The 17,061-nt window shown below is 41.1% G+C and overlaps 1 protein-coding gene across 4 annotated transcripts in view; it reads left to right on the top strand.

The window, feature by feature from the left end:
• LOC121321720 (SH3 and PX domain-containing protein 2A-like) overlaps positions 1-17,061 on the top strand; it is a 90,516-nt gene that overhangs the window by 40,422 nt on the left and 33,033 nt on the right. For 3 of the 4 annotated variants that reach the window (XM_041260803.1, XM_041260804.1, XM_041260802.1), the window contains exon 6: positions 7,645-7,673. In XM_041260803.1, coding sequence (XP_041116737.1) covers positions 7,645-7,673 — 29 coding nt within the window. Of the gene's footprint in view, positions 1-7,517; positions 7,674-17,061 lie in introns of those variants that run through there. The other variant, XM_041260806.1, reaches the window with a different exon arrangement.

Raw genomic sequence — 17,061 nt, 5'->3', positions numbered from 1 at the left:
TAGAAAGTATCATTTCCTACCTCTTTTTTTTTTAAGTAGGAGGAAAAAAATGAGGACTCAAAGTCAATTATTTAAATAATATGATTTATTATATATATATATATATATGTGTACAACACACAACACAAACACAACACATATATTATCATATATATATATATATATATATATATATATATATTATATATATATATATCATATATATAATATAATGTACCACTTTGTTGAAACAAGAGTTGAGAATTGAAACATACAATGACTCCTTTTTTTTTTCTTTTTTTATAACTGAAAGTTCCCACCAGATGGAGCTAAAGGCTAAGTTCAGTTATTTGCAATGAATTTTGTTCTGGGGGCAGATCTGTACCACAGGCAGAATAACACATCTCTAATCTGATTGGTTTACTATGGAAAGGAGGCAGGGTTTTGTTTCAATTACATTTCTTCTATTGATTGGTTTAAATTTGGAGGCGGGGTTATTTTTTGACTTTAGACTGTTGAAAGAAGCCACTGATTTGGAGGGAGTTGAAAATGAAGTGATCGTGTTTTGAAGCTTTATTTTTTAACATGTCCGTTTTCAGAGCTTTTCCTTTATTTAATAAAACTTTTGTTTAAGCTTCCCTCATATTAATTAACAACATTTTCCAGCATACAGTCCCAGTTGTATTAATAAGGAAAGTATTGTTTTAATGTTTTACTTAATTTAGGCCAGTAATAGAGTAGCCTATGTCGGGTTTTTCTACAGAATATTCTTATTTTGATTATTATTCAGAGATCTGTGTTTCAAAATGTCATCCTCCATTTTCACAATGTCATACTGTTTTGCTGTTATTTACTGCATGACCAAAAAATACAGAAATGCATGTGTTTGCAAGAATGAAGTTCACAGAAGCGGTCATTCATATTCATTCATTTTAACAATAATATCATTATGAATATAATTATGTACAGGTATGGAATAATGAATATTTATTTGTACAGATTTGTTATTGTCATGGTTGCCTCTGCCTTGAGAATATGTGTTATTGTAAACCAATCAGATTGGAGATGTGTTATTCTGCCTGCAGGGCAGATCTGCCCCCAGGACAAAATGCATTGCAAATAACTGAACTGAGGCTCCCTACTGACTGGAGCCCAGTAGACACTGTGCACAATGGTCCTGTGTTATTAATTGGACGAAGGGAAAGCTTCCATATGGAGATTAGAGGGAAGATAAATACATCCAGTGTCTGGATATATTTTTTATGAATTTTGGCCCAGTGCTCTTCCTGTGAATCCCAGATTTCCAGTGGAATGAATTCCTTGAATTCCTGATGAATTCGGGACAGCATCTGCTTGTGTTAGCAATAGCAAAAAACTATCCTGTACACCTATCCACGGGGTTAGTGCTGTATATTTTATAATGTGCTCATGTGTTTCTTTTTTTTATACCAGGCAACAGTAAAAAAGATAGATGCACACGTTTAGTATTCAAGAAATAAAAAAGTCAAATCTCATTTCTGAATTTCTCACAATTTAAGACCAACACATTTTTGTCTCGCATTGCATTGGATCTGTAATTATGTATTTCCCTCGTCTCGTGATTTCTACTGGAGCTGGGGTGGAGAGGATCTGATCAGGCATCCATGGTCTTCAGCAATGTGTACTTTGGGATTTGTATGTCTGCAGAGCAGATTGAAACAATCTGCTTTATGTCTCCTCTTAAATATAGAGGCTTGTGTGCTTTACGCCCCCATGCAGTGTTCAGTGCTGGCTGCTACCCATCCCCTCTATAAGAGAATAATGAAAAGAAAGATTCCTTCAGTGATGACTTCCTGTGCTCCCTGCACAAGCTACCTGCTAACTGACAGGGAGCCAGTGTGCAGATTCATTTTTTTTGCAAATTGTTTTGATAATTGGTGCTATATTTTGACAGTTTAGCACCAGAGAGCCTACAGGTACTAAATTATCAAACAACTTCCTACACCACACAAACCTTCTCTTCTGTGTATGTGGATGAGTGTGGGTGGGTCATGAGAGTAACCCTGACCCAATCAGAAACTGTTATCACCTATGGTTGCTAAGGAATAAAAAAAAGAAACAAAAATATAGACGTCTACTGACACCAGAGTGTAATGTTGCTGGTGCTAAATGACGCCCCCTAGTGTGAGAATCTAATCATAGCACCAAATTTGCACCCCTGACAGCATAGTGGTGTCTGCAATGAGGCACAAAGCGTTACATCTCTTCATTCAGGCATTTTTACTGTGTGTTCCAATGAAGCTAATGTGTGCCCTGTCAGCTTCCCCTTCACCCTCATTAGTATTGTGGTCCACATGGTATTATCTATTGAGTGCATTGACCTCTTGAGATCCACTTCTAATGGATGAGGTCTGCTTCAGTCAGTCAGAGGGAGGCATTCATTAACCAGAGTGCTGTGCCTGCCCAGGACTGGGGCAGATAGCCACAAGGCTGTTCCTGTATTGAAAATGATCAGCATGCCCTATGACACTGCTCGGAAGCTCCACACCATGGTATGCCACTGCATTTTGCTGTTACTGGCATCCCTTACTTAGAGAATGCCCGCTGACTTGGACCAGCTCATATTTTTGATTCTGTAATAATTTTAATAGCTTTTTTTTTGCCTAGTTAATTTATTATGTGTTTAAATAATTATCCTGGAAAATCACCTTATTTAAAACTCCTGTACAACTTTGACCTTAGTAATCAACCTGAGAGAAGACATTTAATAAAGCTGCCATGTCAGGGGAGCAGATCTTTCTGCAGCCCTGTGATGGGGTGCCCGCCCCTTTATATATATATATATATATATATATATATATATATATATATATATATATATATATATACAGTACTGTGCAAAAGTTTTAGGCAGGTGTGAAAAATGCTGTAAAGTAAGAATGCTATCAAAAATAGACATGTTAATAGTTTATATTCATCAATTAACAAAATGCAAAGTGAGTGAACAGAAGAAAAATCTACACCAAATCCATATTTGGTGTGACCGACCACCCTTTGCCTTCAAAAGAGCATCAATTCTTCTAGGTACACTTGCACACAGTGTTTGAAGGAACTCGGCAGGTAGGTTGGCCCAAACATCTTGGAGAACTGCCTTTTGTGTACTGCTTTCCTGAAACCTGATGTCAGCACCCACATCACACCCCTCACATCCTGACAAGCCCACATGCACCTCGCTTCGATTATTTTCCTCTGTGCAGCCCCTGGGGTGTATATCGGTCTGGAAAAGGGAGATAGTACACGGTTTGAGAATCCCTGCCAGCTCTTTTGGCTCCTCTTACAGAGTAAGGCTGCTGGTAACCTTGTTTTACATTATCATAAAAGTGACATCCTGCTGCTCACTCCACTTCGGCAGTGATTGATCCATCAGTTGGAATTATGAGACTGCAGTGTTTGATTACTGTAGAGATGTAATACAGACACACCCCTGGAAATGACATGCAAACCACAACCAGGCTTTTCTGGTTCTACATTTTTACATAAATGAAACAAGTGTTAGATGCTGCAAACACTGCTGTGTATTGAAGTAATTGTAGCTAACAAAATATCTCAGTGACTGTTCTCTTCCATGCACATTCATTCATTATATAGGTCTTGTAATTGTAGCTAACAAGCTATCGCAGTGACTGTGCTCTAGCTGTGTTTGCAAGTCATGCTTTTAGACTTTCACTTCCTGAACCATGCACTTAGATGGTAAAATTGTCCCCACCCATTCACTGGCTTCTTTCATGTCAATGACCAATCAGCTGGTTACCCTACAGACTGGCACACTTTCAGCCAGTGACATGCTTTCACCCAGAAGTCACTGCTGAAGACCCAGGGAGGACAAGTGCAGATAACCTGAGATGAAGGCATTGAAATGAAGAGCCTTCAGATCTCATGGTTTGAAATGAAAACACATGTGTGCTATAACACTTTTCTGCCCAAACTGTACATTTCAGTCCCGTGTAGCAAATGGAAGTGTAAAATAGCTAGTATTTATGGAATTATGGATTTATGGAATTATCTTGTAAACTACAATTACTTTAAGGTGCTTGCAGGGAGGGGCCAGCAAAGGGTTAAAATACAAACCCTGACCCCCATTGTACATCTCTTAAATATTTTACAGTTTTTTTTTACTTGTACTCCACTTCATTACATTTCTTTCTTTACGACCCATAGGAAAAGCGTTGACTGCCAAGTCTGGGCACTTTACAGTCCAGGCAACAGTCTGATTTCAACTCTGCGATACGGGTCAGCCCAAAGAAAGGCAGGACTGATCATGTGATGCCATAATGCATTTCAGATGCTTCACAACTAGAGTCAATAAATTGCCTAAGATAACAAAGCATAGTCTCACTAAGTATTGGGTAGGCAAGATGGGAGACAGTGGTAGACATTGGAGGAGGACATATTGAAGCTTGATTTACCCCGATAACATACTTTTGCCCACATGGTGATATATGTTTAACATATCGTTCAATATATTTGTTGCAACACCAATTACTTCAATTGCATGACGTATTGTATTCAATATACTTAACATATGTTTTTGACATTTTTTGGATGGTTTTCAGTTGAGTGTGAAATAGCCAAAGCTAATTTAAACAATAACAACAAGCCTGAGAATAGTTCCTCATTGCAGTTTTGAAGTCTGTGGAATATATTATAGACATTTTTAAATTATTTTTTGTCTACTGTTATTATTTATTTATTTATTTATTTCTTAGCAGATGCCCTTACCCAGGGCAACTTACAGTTGTATACAAAAAATCCATATCAAGAATTACAGCAAAATTAAGAGCAAGATACAAAATACAAAGACTTGAGTGCTAATATGAGCAAATACAAAACCCAGTATGATTTGATATCGGGGCAGTTCAAGAGCAGATAACAGTGTTGATAGTAACATCAGGGTTAGATACGAGTGCAGGTGAAATACAAGATACTACAGATTGGGTTCAGTGCAGGATTATATACAGTAAAATAGGGACCTGATAAGTGCAAGTTAAAGTGCATTAAAGGCAGAGTGATATATTGTCCACTAGAGAAGAGTTGAGTCTTACAGGTTTTGTCTGAAGAGGTGTGTCTTGAGGAGGCGCCAGAAGGTGGGCAGGGACTGGGCAGTCCTGACATCCATAGGAAGGTCGTTCCACCACTGCAGAGCGAGGGTGGAGAAGGAGCGGGCTCTGGAGGCAGGGGAGCGTAGCAGAGGTACAGCCAGTCTTCTAGTGCAGGAGGAGTGGAGAGGTCAGGTGGGGGTGTAGGGAGAGATGAGGGTCTGGAGGTAGCTGGGTGCAGTCTGGTTAAGGCGTCGATAGGCGAATACAAGTCTTGAACTGAATGCGACCGGAGCCAGTGGACTGAGCGGAGCAGTGGAGTAGCATAGAAGAAGCGAAGCAGAGAGAACACCAGGTGAGCAGTGGAGTTCTGGATGAGCTGGAGTGGTTGGGTGGCGGATGCAGGAAGGCCGGCCAGGAGGGAGTTGCAGTAGTCTAGACGGGAGAATACCAGGGCCTGGACGAGGAGTTGTGTGGAGTAGTGTTAGTATGCATTTCTTCTTCTTGAATTGGATATGGATGAGCAGGCAGACATTTTGTTTTCAGCTCTTATATCATGTTGCTAAGTTAATGCAGGCCTTTGTGTGCTTTGCCTATAACACTGTGTTCTGTTGCTAACATGTGTATGGTTGAGCTCAACAGTACAAGCTAAATGTGATTTCATTACTTGGAATGAAGAAGAAAAATCTATGGCTTAAATACATTTCATATTGATCTATGTGCATTTTGTGTAATGGTAGATGGCTACAAAAGTTCCTTCTCTGTAACTCCTGGTCTATATAGCTTGATCACTGTCTGTCGGCGCATTTGCCTTACACGTGTCTGACACCATGGTCCTTGATATCCTGGTAAACTCATGCCTTTTATTTAACTCTATAACATCTCTTTGCTACTACTTATTTTATAGCTAAACTTACAGCTACCTGCAGTCAGCCTAATATATGCAAAGTAGTCACATGGTTCATGCCTTTTGCATAATACTGTCTCATGATAGGCGTACTTTGTGGTGCTACTATAGTGGCCACACCTTATATACAGGTAGCTGGCATGTTTGCTGCTTCACAGCACAATGTCAAAATATGAGCCCCAGTGAAAAGGGTAATGAAAAACCCTTCACTCGAAGGAGCAGGAGGCAAGAAAGATACCAGCCAAAGACTTAACTGACCTTGTTGTCAGAGCTGCAATTCAGGACGCCTTTTACCAGCCCCTCCGTGAAGAGTCTAGCTCTGTTCAGAAGCAGGCGTGGGTGTGCTGTATCTCACTGTGACCAGTGCTGCACTTCCAAAAAGGAATCTGTGTTTGAAAGAAAGCTCAATCAGAGTTTTTGACAGAGAGCCTTTGAAGTGGGGGGTGGTGGTGGGGGGTCAATCCAGTCTAGGGCCCTTCTGCGCTCGGGGCGATGGGCACTGGAGACAGCCTCTCAGTATCTCCACCTCACAATAAGGTTCATTCTCACATGTCGAGAATGAGCTCACAGACACACACAGAAAGAGCATATTCATCTTAAAGGGCTGCACAATAACAGGAATTGAGGGCGGGGGAGGAGTGGGGAGCGTGTACTGAAAAGGGTGTCTGTCCCATTATCCGGGAAGGGGGCAAAGACATGCCTGTGGTTGTTAATTTGGATCTGTAGCATGTGCTGTGTAGTGTAGAGTGGGGTGAGACTTTGGTATCTGGTGCTGTAAGGACTCTGCTTCAGCTGTGCACAACAACAGTGACTGACAAGGGCAAATGATTAGAAGAGCTGTTTGTTGTTGAAATGTCGGGTTATGTCAGTGCTTATTGTCTCGTGCAGTTTGTTGAATAAGATGACAGTTTAGCAGCAGTTGAACTACTTTACATTGAATAACTGCAGTATAAAAATATTTATTTGAAAGAACTTTCACTTTTTGACTAAAAATAAAATAACATATGTGATAGGTTTCCTACAGTATACCATAGCCTGGTAAGAGTTATAACATTGCTGTGCATCTATAAAGAATACTATAACCTATTGTTATGTCTTCCGTATTATTGATGTCCTGTACTGCATTATGCAATATTCTAATATTGAGACTTCCTTTTGAATTATTTGTTCATAGGAGAAGTGCAGTGTGCTAATTTCAATAGCTGGACTTATTTTGGGACCTGTTGCTCTGCATGCATCATTGGGCTCTGCAGAAAGCCCCTCTGTCTCTCTCTCTCTCTCTCTCTCTTACTCACGACTGCAGGCAGGCCAGCAAAGAGCACCCTGTCTACCTAACAAGCCCCCTCATTTTCAAAGTGGCTAATCCAATAATAATCCATTATGGAGTGTTTAACAGAGCCCCTGATATAGCTGGGCGATTTGTTCTTTTAAGGGCAGGGAGGGGGCGTTTGCTGGTGCTATTTTGTCACATGATTTGATGGTGTCTGGTGCTGCAGGAGCAGCTGGCTTCCCCGTCTCTCCCTCTGTATATTTCAGCACAGTGCTGGCTGCATCACTTGCTGCCTGGGTGTGTGCTTTAATGAGGGATAGCAGAGATAGGAGCCTAGAGTGGGACCCCCCTCTTTACTCTTCCCTCCTCCACCTGATGCTAACCATGTCTTTCTGCTGTTGCTTCTTTTTCAGGGACTATGGTACCTCCAAACGGAAGTCAGGTAAGAAAGCTGGATTTATTAACACATTAATTTGATTGATTCTTTCTCCTATTCACCCATACTAGCCACCTTTACAATGTTGCATGCATTTTGAAGAGGTTTCTGTTTTCTGTTTTTATCAGGGTTCCTCAGCTTTAGATACTGTCTCTGTTTTTGAAGTGAAGTGATTCTGATGTATATATTTTTTTATTATGCTCGCCCTAAGGATCTCAAGGGTGTGCGCGTTAATTATTATGTTGCCAAATAAAAGCTCAGATCTCTTTAGCGTCACTGTGTCTCTGTGCGTTGGCCTCTGGACTCAAGAGTCTGTTAAGATACTTAGAGGAAGGAATGTTGGGGTTGCCTAGTGTTGCTGCTCTGGTTTGAAGATGTTCTTTCCTGGTGAATTGCTAAGGAATACATAAGACACTGGCCTACCCCTCCTAGTAGGAATTGTTAGCAACACTGTGAGATTTGAGATTTTCATTAACAAGGAAAGGGTTAAGGTGAAGGAAGATCAGGCTCTTAAAACATGTCTTCACCTGTTGTGCCAGGCACTGCTGCAGAGCCAGGGGCAGGGCTGACAGGCAATAGCTCCTGGAGGGGAACCCACAGTTGCTGCAGCCTCGTCTGAGAAAGCACATGTCACCCTGGGCTGTAGAGAAGGCAGTGACGAGAAGCAAAGGCCAGCAATTTACATGGAATATTTCAATGACCAGCCTGAGGATGGCAAGTTTCCTTCTGAAGTCAATGAATAGAGTCCAGTTCCTTTCGTATGGCATTAGTGTGGTTTAGCTCTTTAAACAGCGTGGAGTCTCCTCACCTGTGGGCTGGCATTCCAGCTCTGGAATGTAGCGAGTTTTGCGGTGCTTAGTAACATTACTTGATAAAGAATATAGAGATTATGTATATTCCTAGATACATCTACTGAGAGCTATGTATGTATGTATGTATGTATGTATAAGGAGTATGGTGAAATGTACCTTTCCACTTGTTATTGTTCTTTGAATACTATATTATTTGATGTACAGTATGTACAGTATAACTGCCAACGCCATCACAAGATGATTACTAGACTGGGTAAAGTATGTTATGTGGCTGTTAAGATTTCTTCAGTTATAATCTTAGGTTCTTCCACTATATCCACCTGTAGTATTATGTCTTACTTTTTGGTGTGTAACTCCTATAGCACAATAATTCATAAAGGACACTATTATTGGACAGATATTATTCCTGTTGACATTACTGTACAGTTGATTTACCATGATATAGTAAGATAATATAGGTGATGCTGTAAGTACTGAATACAAAAATTCAAAACTCCTAGAAGATTATACTATAGACATCTTAAATGATTGTTTTGAAATGCTGTTGTTTATCTTCTTTGTCTAGGTGGCATAAGAGGGTTGGGGGTGGGGTGTGGTCATCAAACTGGCATTAATTCTAATTGGAGTGAGTTTGGCTGACTTTGAACAGACAGAATTGATCCTCAGTTTTATTAAGTAACTTAAGTCCATCTGGCTTCCAAGATTACGCGAGGGAGGGAGTGAATGCTGCCACCCCCGTCCTCGTTATGTTACTGGGCTGCCCGCTATTATAACACTGTCTCTGTTACACAGCTCATGTGTAACTTGGCTCCAGCGATGTGTGCAATCCCCTGAGTATTTCAGTGTAGGCAGAGGTTCATCTCCAGTGACGTGTGCAATCCCCTGAGTATTTCAGTGTAGGCAAAGGTTCAGCTCCAGCGATGTGTGCAATCCCCTGAGTATTTCAGTGTAGGCAGAGGTTTATCTCCAGCGACGTGTGCAATCCCCTGAGTATTTCAGTGTAGGCAGAGGTTCATCTCCAGTGACGTGTGCAATCCCCTGAGTATTTCAGTGTAGGCAGAGGTTTATCTCCAGCGACGTGTGCAATCCCCTGAGTATTTCAGTGTAGGCAGAGGTTCATCTCCAGTGACGTGTGCAATCCCCTGAGTATTTCAGTGTAGGCAGAGGTTCATCTCCAGCGATGTGTGCAATCCCCTGAGTATTTCAGTGTAGGCAGAGGTTCATCTCCAGCGACGTGTGCAATCCCCTGAGTATTTCAGTGTAGGCAGAGGTTCATCTCCAGCGATGTGTGCAATCCCCTGAGTATTTCAGTGTAGGCAGAGGTTCATCTCCAGCGACGTGTGCAATCCCCTGAGTATTTCAGTGTAGGCAGAGGTTCATCTCCAGCGACGTGTGCAATCCCCTGAGTATTTCAGTGTAGGCAGAGGTTCATCTCCAGCGACGTGTGCAATCCCCTGAGTATTTCAGTGTAGGCAGAGGTTCATCTCCAGCGACGTGTGCAATCCCCTGAGTATTTCAGTGTAGGCAGAGGTTTATCTCCAGCGACGTGTGCAATCCCCTGAGTATTTCAGTGTAGGCAGAGGTTCATCTCCAGCGACGTGTGCAATCCCCTGAGTATTTCAGTGTAGGCAGAGGTTCATCTCCAGCGATGTGTGCAATCCCCTGAGTATTTCAGTGTAGGCAGAGGTTCATCTCCAGCGACGTGTGCAATCCCCTGAGTATTTCAGTGTAGGCAGAGGTTCATCTCCAGCGACGTGTGCAATCCCCTGAGTATTTCAGTGTAGGCAGAGGTTCATCTCCAGCGAATGTGTGCAATCCCCTGAGTATTTCAGTGTAGGCAGAGGTTCATCTCCAGCGATGTGTGCAATCCCCTGAGTATTTCAGTGTAGGCAGAGGTTCATCTCCAGCGACGTGTGCAATCCCCTGAGTATTTCAGTGTAGGCAGAGGTTCATCTCCAGCGATGTGTGCAATCCCCTGAGTATTTCAGTGTAAGCAGAGGTTCATCTCCAGCGACGTGTGCAATCCCCTGAGTATTTCAGTGTAGGCAGAGGTTCATCTCCAGCGACGTGAGCAATCCCCTTTGAGTATTTCAGTGTAGGCAGAGGTTCATCTCCAGTGACGTGTGCAATCCCCTGAGTATTTCAGTGTAGGCAGAGGTTCATCTCCAGTGACGTGTGCAATCCCCTGAGTATTTCAGTGTAGGCAGAGGTTCATCTCCAGTGACGTGTGCAATCCCCTGAGTATTTCAGTGTAGGCAGAGGTTCATCTCCAGCGATGTGTGCAATCCCCTGAGTATTTCAGTGTAGGCAGAGGTTCATCTCCAGCGACGTGTGCAATCCCCTGAGTATTTCAGTGTAGGCAGAGGTTCATCTCCAGCGACGTGTGCAATCCCCTGAGTATTTCAGTGTAGGCAGAGGTTCATCTCCAGCGACGTGTGCAATCCCCTGAGTATTTCAGTGTAGGCAGAGGTTCATCTCCAGCGACGTGTGCAATCCCCTGAGTATTTCAGTGTAGGCAGAGGTTCATCTCCAGTGACGTGTGCAATCCCCTGAGTATTTCAGTGTAGGCAGAGGTTCATCTCCAGCGACGTGTGCAATCCCCTGAGTATTTCAGTGTAGGCAGAGGTTCATCTCCAGCGACGTGTAAACAGCAATCCCCATCACTTATGAGTATTTCAGTGTAGGCAGAGGTTCATCTCCAGCTGACGTTAAACTTGAGTGGGACATGACCCTGGTCAATCCCCTGAGTATTTCAGTGTAGGCAGAGGTTCTCATCTCCAGTGACTGAATGTGCAATCCCCTGAGTATTTCAGTGTAGGCAGAGGTTCATCTCCAGCGATGTGTGCAATCCCCTGAGTATTTCAGTGTAAGCAGAGGTTCATATTGCACATTCTGTTTGTGTACAGTAGGGCAGGATGATCAGTGACTGAGCTTTTGAAGGCTATATCTTGGGAACTGCTTGTCTGTCTTTTATGTCTCTCAAAGTGTAAAACATCTGGATCAGCATGCTACCACTGTTTACAAAATTCAAGCTAGGCCTAGATAAATAACTACAAGAAAAAAGTGTTTCAGTGATGATTAGCTTAGAGGTTTGGCAGTCATACGGCGGAATGCTGCCCCCCTCCATCTCATGTAAAAAAAAAAACAATACAAAAATATATTTTTGCTCATTCCATCATTTAGTCTACAGTTTATAAGTGTGTTTTTATAGACTGCATTGGCACCTGAGTTGTGCACAGCTAGCTATACTGGGGAATAATTTCTGTGTGTGTTGGTCTGCATGCATGTGAGGTCCAGATGTGAAGTGGGTTGGTTGGGGTTGAGAATGCCAGGCAGCTCTGTTTACTTGGAAAGTGGAAGTGATTTCCGACTGATGTACAACTAGGCTACATGTTTGCAAAGTATCAGGCCAGTGTTGAGACAGACTGAGGGGGAAGGGAGGAATAACGGGCTCTGTTTAATTGAAACATGATTCCTTTTTTTTGAGTACCTGCATATAGAGAATCGGCTATGGGTTTGAGGGTGGGGTTGGGAATGTTGTCTCGCCCCAAGGCCTGTACACAGTACACACCACAGTAGGTTCATTTAACTGTCTGCAACAATTAATGGATGCATTGATTATTTATCATCTGGCCTTAAATTACCCGAGCTTCGATTATATATTGGTGAATCGAAGCATCAAATTAGAACCCAGTTTGAAGTCTCATGTTGCTGGTTTGCATTAAAACCTTGAGTGTGTGAGAGTGCGCTTCTTTTAGTGCTAGTTCGGTAGATTAGCACGTTGCTAGGATACACATGCAGAGTAATTAAAATTTTTAAAGTGAAAACCGTCAAAATGACTGCTGTGCGAGAAGTTTGACTGTCCTTTACAATACATTTTTTTTTATTTTGAATTTAACCGCATTATTCTATTTTTTTAAATATACAAGCCTGTTGTTATCTCTACTGGACCGGGCAGCCACCGATTCCCTTGTTTTGTACAAGGAATGCACCAGGGAAAATATCAACAGCAGAGATTTCATCTTGAAGCTAGCCACAGCGCTTCAGCAGAAACATTCCGATCAGAAAACTGCAAAGTTGCAGGCTGCAGCAACTCAACCTGGATTCTGTGCTTGTGTGACACTCGCAGAGAAAACATATTTTATTTTTGTTTTAAATTACAAGATACATCATTTTTTTATGTTTTCTATGTACATATACTGTTTACACACTAGTTTCTTTTGAAATGTTTATTTTGTTAGTTTTTCATTTTTTGAAGTAATTCTTTATAGTGGTAAGTTAGAAAATAAACCCTTTATATTTAATTATTCATTTAAATACGGTGTTTCGGCTGTGCTGATGTTTGATATGATGTGTTTGAATAAAACTTTTGAGTTGTATCCGATAGTTTGTCTTTCATTTTAATATTGAGGTTGTTTCAACTGTAACCATTATAATGACTGCTGGCGGCGGTTTTAGGTACAAGTATAGTGCAGGAGCATCTGATGCAAAAGCATGCACATTCTTTCAAGTTGTTAAAAACTCAACTCCTTTATATTTATTTTTTAATAAGTGATCTAATTTCAATGCAAGTTGTGCCTTTTTGTTTAATTATTATGCACAACAGTGTTTTTAGTTATTGGCCTTCTGTTAAAAATAAATAAGTAAATAAATAAATAATCATGTTTGTTCATTATTTTGAAAAATAAAATGTCAATGCATCGATTATCATTGATAAATGCCTATGTGATAATCGAATACGAAATGTGGATGCCGATTTCACCACTACTGGGAACTTTATGTTTTGTGCCACGATGAAACAGTTACACCTTTTGTTTGACTGCAGGATTGTGAAACTTGCAGACGCCTTGGCAGAAGGAATTGGAAAGGTGCCTCGGATGATTTTTTTAAAGCACAGATGAAGTTACATCAGTGCATGTGTTTTTCAGTGTCCGCAGAACTTCAGTAAACTGGGCCCAATGTTACTAAATGATCTGGTAATATGCATTTGAGAAAGTTCTTTCTAAATATAATCTACTCATTAAATCCTGGGGGAGGGTTTTGAAAGACCAGTCACTTCAATATTTCAGTGGATAAAAAGTCTGGCTGTCATTAATGGATGGCTCCTAGGCTCCAGGTTTGCCCTTTTTGACCTTGGACTTCTGTATCCCAAAGTTCACGCCTGGGTGTTTTTTTTATCATCAGTCCAATTAGACTAAGTCTTCTGCAGGGAGTAAGGGAGACTGCAGTTAAATAGTTTGGCACACATTCTCATTCCCATTGGGAATATTCTGCAGTTAACCGCGACAGAAAGTGGCTGTGTAGCTGCTGATAGAAATAGAAAACTATGCAAGATTTTATTATTTTTATTTTTTATTCAATTTGAAGGGTTGGCACCAGTATGAATGGGTTCTGCTTTGAGCTCAGCATTGGAATCGCGGAGCCCAGTGCCAGTTTATGTTATATGAACTCAGTATTGTCTTTCAAAACAGATATTGTGCTTAAAGGGTAAGTAGCATAAAAAGGACATTTAATTGTTCTACGTTAATGGAGTCACATGCCTTTTGTGGAACAAACAAACCCCAACAAAAACCAATCAAAATGTTGCCAAAAAGATTGTAGACCGTTCAGAAAACGAAAAGTTTGGAAGCTGAAATTTGCCATGCTGGTAGAGGTTGCTCGCCCTGTTTGAGGTTGGCACAGTAGTTCATATTTGTAAATTGAGCCAGCTCATGCATTGAGCAACCAATAATTAATTTATTGTGTTTCTGGAATTTACAAGGTGGTCTATGCCTCTGCAGGGCACCCTTGTGATTTTGAGTTTCAGTAGAGTCTGTTGTCTCGTGCTGGTGGCGCAGTGGTCTGCCCGTGTTCTCACAGGATTCAATCCACAGCAGCTCTGCAGAGCACCCTTGTGATTTTGAGTTTCAGTAGAGTCTGTTGTCTCGTGCTGGTGGCGCAGTGGTCTGCCCGTGTTCTCACAGGATTCAATCCACAGCAGCTCTGCAGAGCACCCTTGTGATTTTGAGTTTCAGTAGAGTCTGTTGTCTCGTGCTGGTGGTGCAGTGGTCTGCCCATGTTCTCACATGATTCAGGGCTCTGATTCACATGTGGTAGTTTCCAGTCAAGCTGAAACTCTTTCAACTCTTTATGCCAGGGGTATTCAATTACATTCACTGGAGGGCCAGATGAGGCAATGTCCATTTCTGGGGGGGGCTTGGGGTCAGGAAGCTCATGATGTGCGTATGGGGGGGGGGGGGGGGGGGTAACCACTTACAATTTATGATTGCCATTTAATAATACAAAGCAAATATTTAGCACTGTAATGCTATTAAAACTTCATTCTAGTAATCTTAATTTTATTAAAACTATTAAATTAAAATGGACATCTAGATTCCTTTTTGTCTAAAATTTCGCATTGTCTTTGTTTTTGAAAAATTACTGCTCAACGAGCATGCAAGTTAGGTAATGAAGTCAGTGGAGGTGGCATGGCAAATGTGCCGTGGCAGCGGCGGCAGACTTTACATGATGAATTGGAAGGGGGTGCAGAACAAAAAATTGAGGAGGCTACACCCCACTTTGTGCGGCACGCATAAAATACATTCAAATAAGTCAGTGTCAGAAGTGGACCAGGGTGAAGAGCAAGCATTTAAACAGCAACCTTCAGGAAAGATAGAAGCTACACTAGAGGAGTCATTATCGAAGAAGTGAAAGAAGAAGAAAAGGAGAAGGGTTATTACCAGATAAAGTGCAGTGATCATTTGTTCCTGTATTATGGCGTGTTGTCAAAAAATATCACTTGTTAGGGGACACAAACACCCTGTAGAGAGCAGCGACCTTTCAACCGTGCGTATCTGTAACTAGCATTTGCAATGAAGAACAATTGCTTTTACAAAAACCTGCCTACGCCTGAAAGAAACCATAATAAAAAAAGAAAACATTTAAAAAACATAGCCCCAGGACTGCATTTATCACTGCTGTGCACTAAGTTCTGTGCAGCGCGATGTCTTTGAGATAAGTGCAGTGTGTGTCATTTGCAATGTCTTTGACAATCTCAGACAATAATCTACAGTGGAAATGGCTGCGTGATTTGCCACTTGAAACAATGGTTTTAAGTTAGCATTTTTTTTTTTTTTATTAACTGTGAACAAGTAGCTTTCTAATATATTACATATTTCCTTTGAATATTGTTATTCATTTAGTAGTAGAATTGGTTTAATGTACGTGTTTTGGTGCACGCGGAATGAAGAAACTGCAGGCAAACGAGGGGGCAACAGTGATTCGTCTATAATTTAAAAAATAATACATGCAGGACACACTTTATCACTATTCGTAAGTGTATTAACATTAGTCATTTATTAAAATGTTGCACTCTCATTTTAGTGTTCTTCATCCTGCGTTTAATGAGAAAGTAACGATTTAAAAGCCTATTTCGTTATTTCTTATTAAACCCCTATAAATGAAAGGGATTTCCCCGCAAAAAGTAATTAAAAACAGCCACATTTTGCGGAAAAAATGCCCAGTTGGCATCTGACAGATCAGGTGCAAGGCTCTCGCTGGCTAGATGTGGCCCACAGGCCGCCAATTGAAGAATGCTTCTTTATGCTCTCGACAACTGGATTTAAACCTGGGGCTCTTGATTCATTGCAGAACAGTCTAAATGGTTACATAGGCTCGTCAACAGGTTAATATAATGGCCTTGCAGCTTCAAAATGTACTTGGCAAGTCATTGAAAGTCCTTTGGTTTGCTCCAGAGAAGAAAGGTGAGAAGCAACTTCAAGTGCAATGCCTGCAGCTGTAGAGTAGATTTCCTTTCTGAACAAAATGCAATAATGTATTAGCAGCAATAGGGGATCCCTATAGAGGTTCCTGTAAAGGTCTATGTGTAGGTGCACCTAAGAAACTGGCAGACACGTCATTGTCTTTGTTGATTTGAGAAGTGCACATGGATACTACATATTTCTGTTTCCTTCTTAGCGCAGCTCCAGATACTAACTTTCTCTGATGAGAAGGTCATTATTGCAACATAATCTGTTTTCAAACATTGGGAGCAGATTTCTTAAAACAATCTGCTTTTAATACATGTGTTTAATTCTGAGAAATATTTACCGTTCATGGGGCCAGTTTTTTTTTTTAACTAACAAAAAAAGGCATTTGCCAAGTTCGACTACCACCCTCTGAAATTAATCATTATAATTGCAGAGAAATCTGCCTTATGAAGACAAAAAATGACCAAAGTAGGCTTTGTTAACAGTGCGTAATATCATGTTATATGTGGGTAAAGATTCTTTCTTACACACTTAACATAAATCCTAGTAGAACCAAAATGTAATCCTCCCAATGACACTGGCAAGTGCACAAAATGACTGCTGCAGACAACAAGCAGCCTGAAGGCTTTGCAAAGCAGCTGTAATTTGAAAGCATGCAGCTTCAGCACAAAGAAGGTTATTATGAAACACTGCTGTCATAAATCTCGTGCTTTCTTGTTTTCTCTCGAAGAAGAGCTACATTTTTACAAAACCCTACTGTTGTCCACTCTGGGATTTTGCCAGGGGAGGAAACAGGAAGCAAACATTTAAGTCTTAGCCAATCGAAATGGAAGC

Source organism: Polyodon spathula, chromosome 10 (assembly GCF_017654505.1).
Source record: "Polyodon spathula isolate WHYD16114869_AA chromosome 10, ASM1765450v1, whole genome shotgun sequence".
In the NCBI taxonomy this organism is placed as follows: domain Eukaryota; kingdom Metazoa; phylum Chordata; class Actinopteri; order Acipenseriformes; family Polyodontidae; genus Polyodon; species Polyodon spathula.
This window is presented reverse-complemented; position numbering and strand designations above follow the sequence as displayed.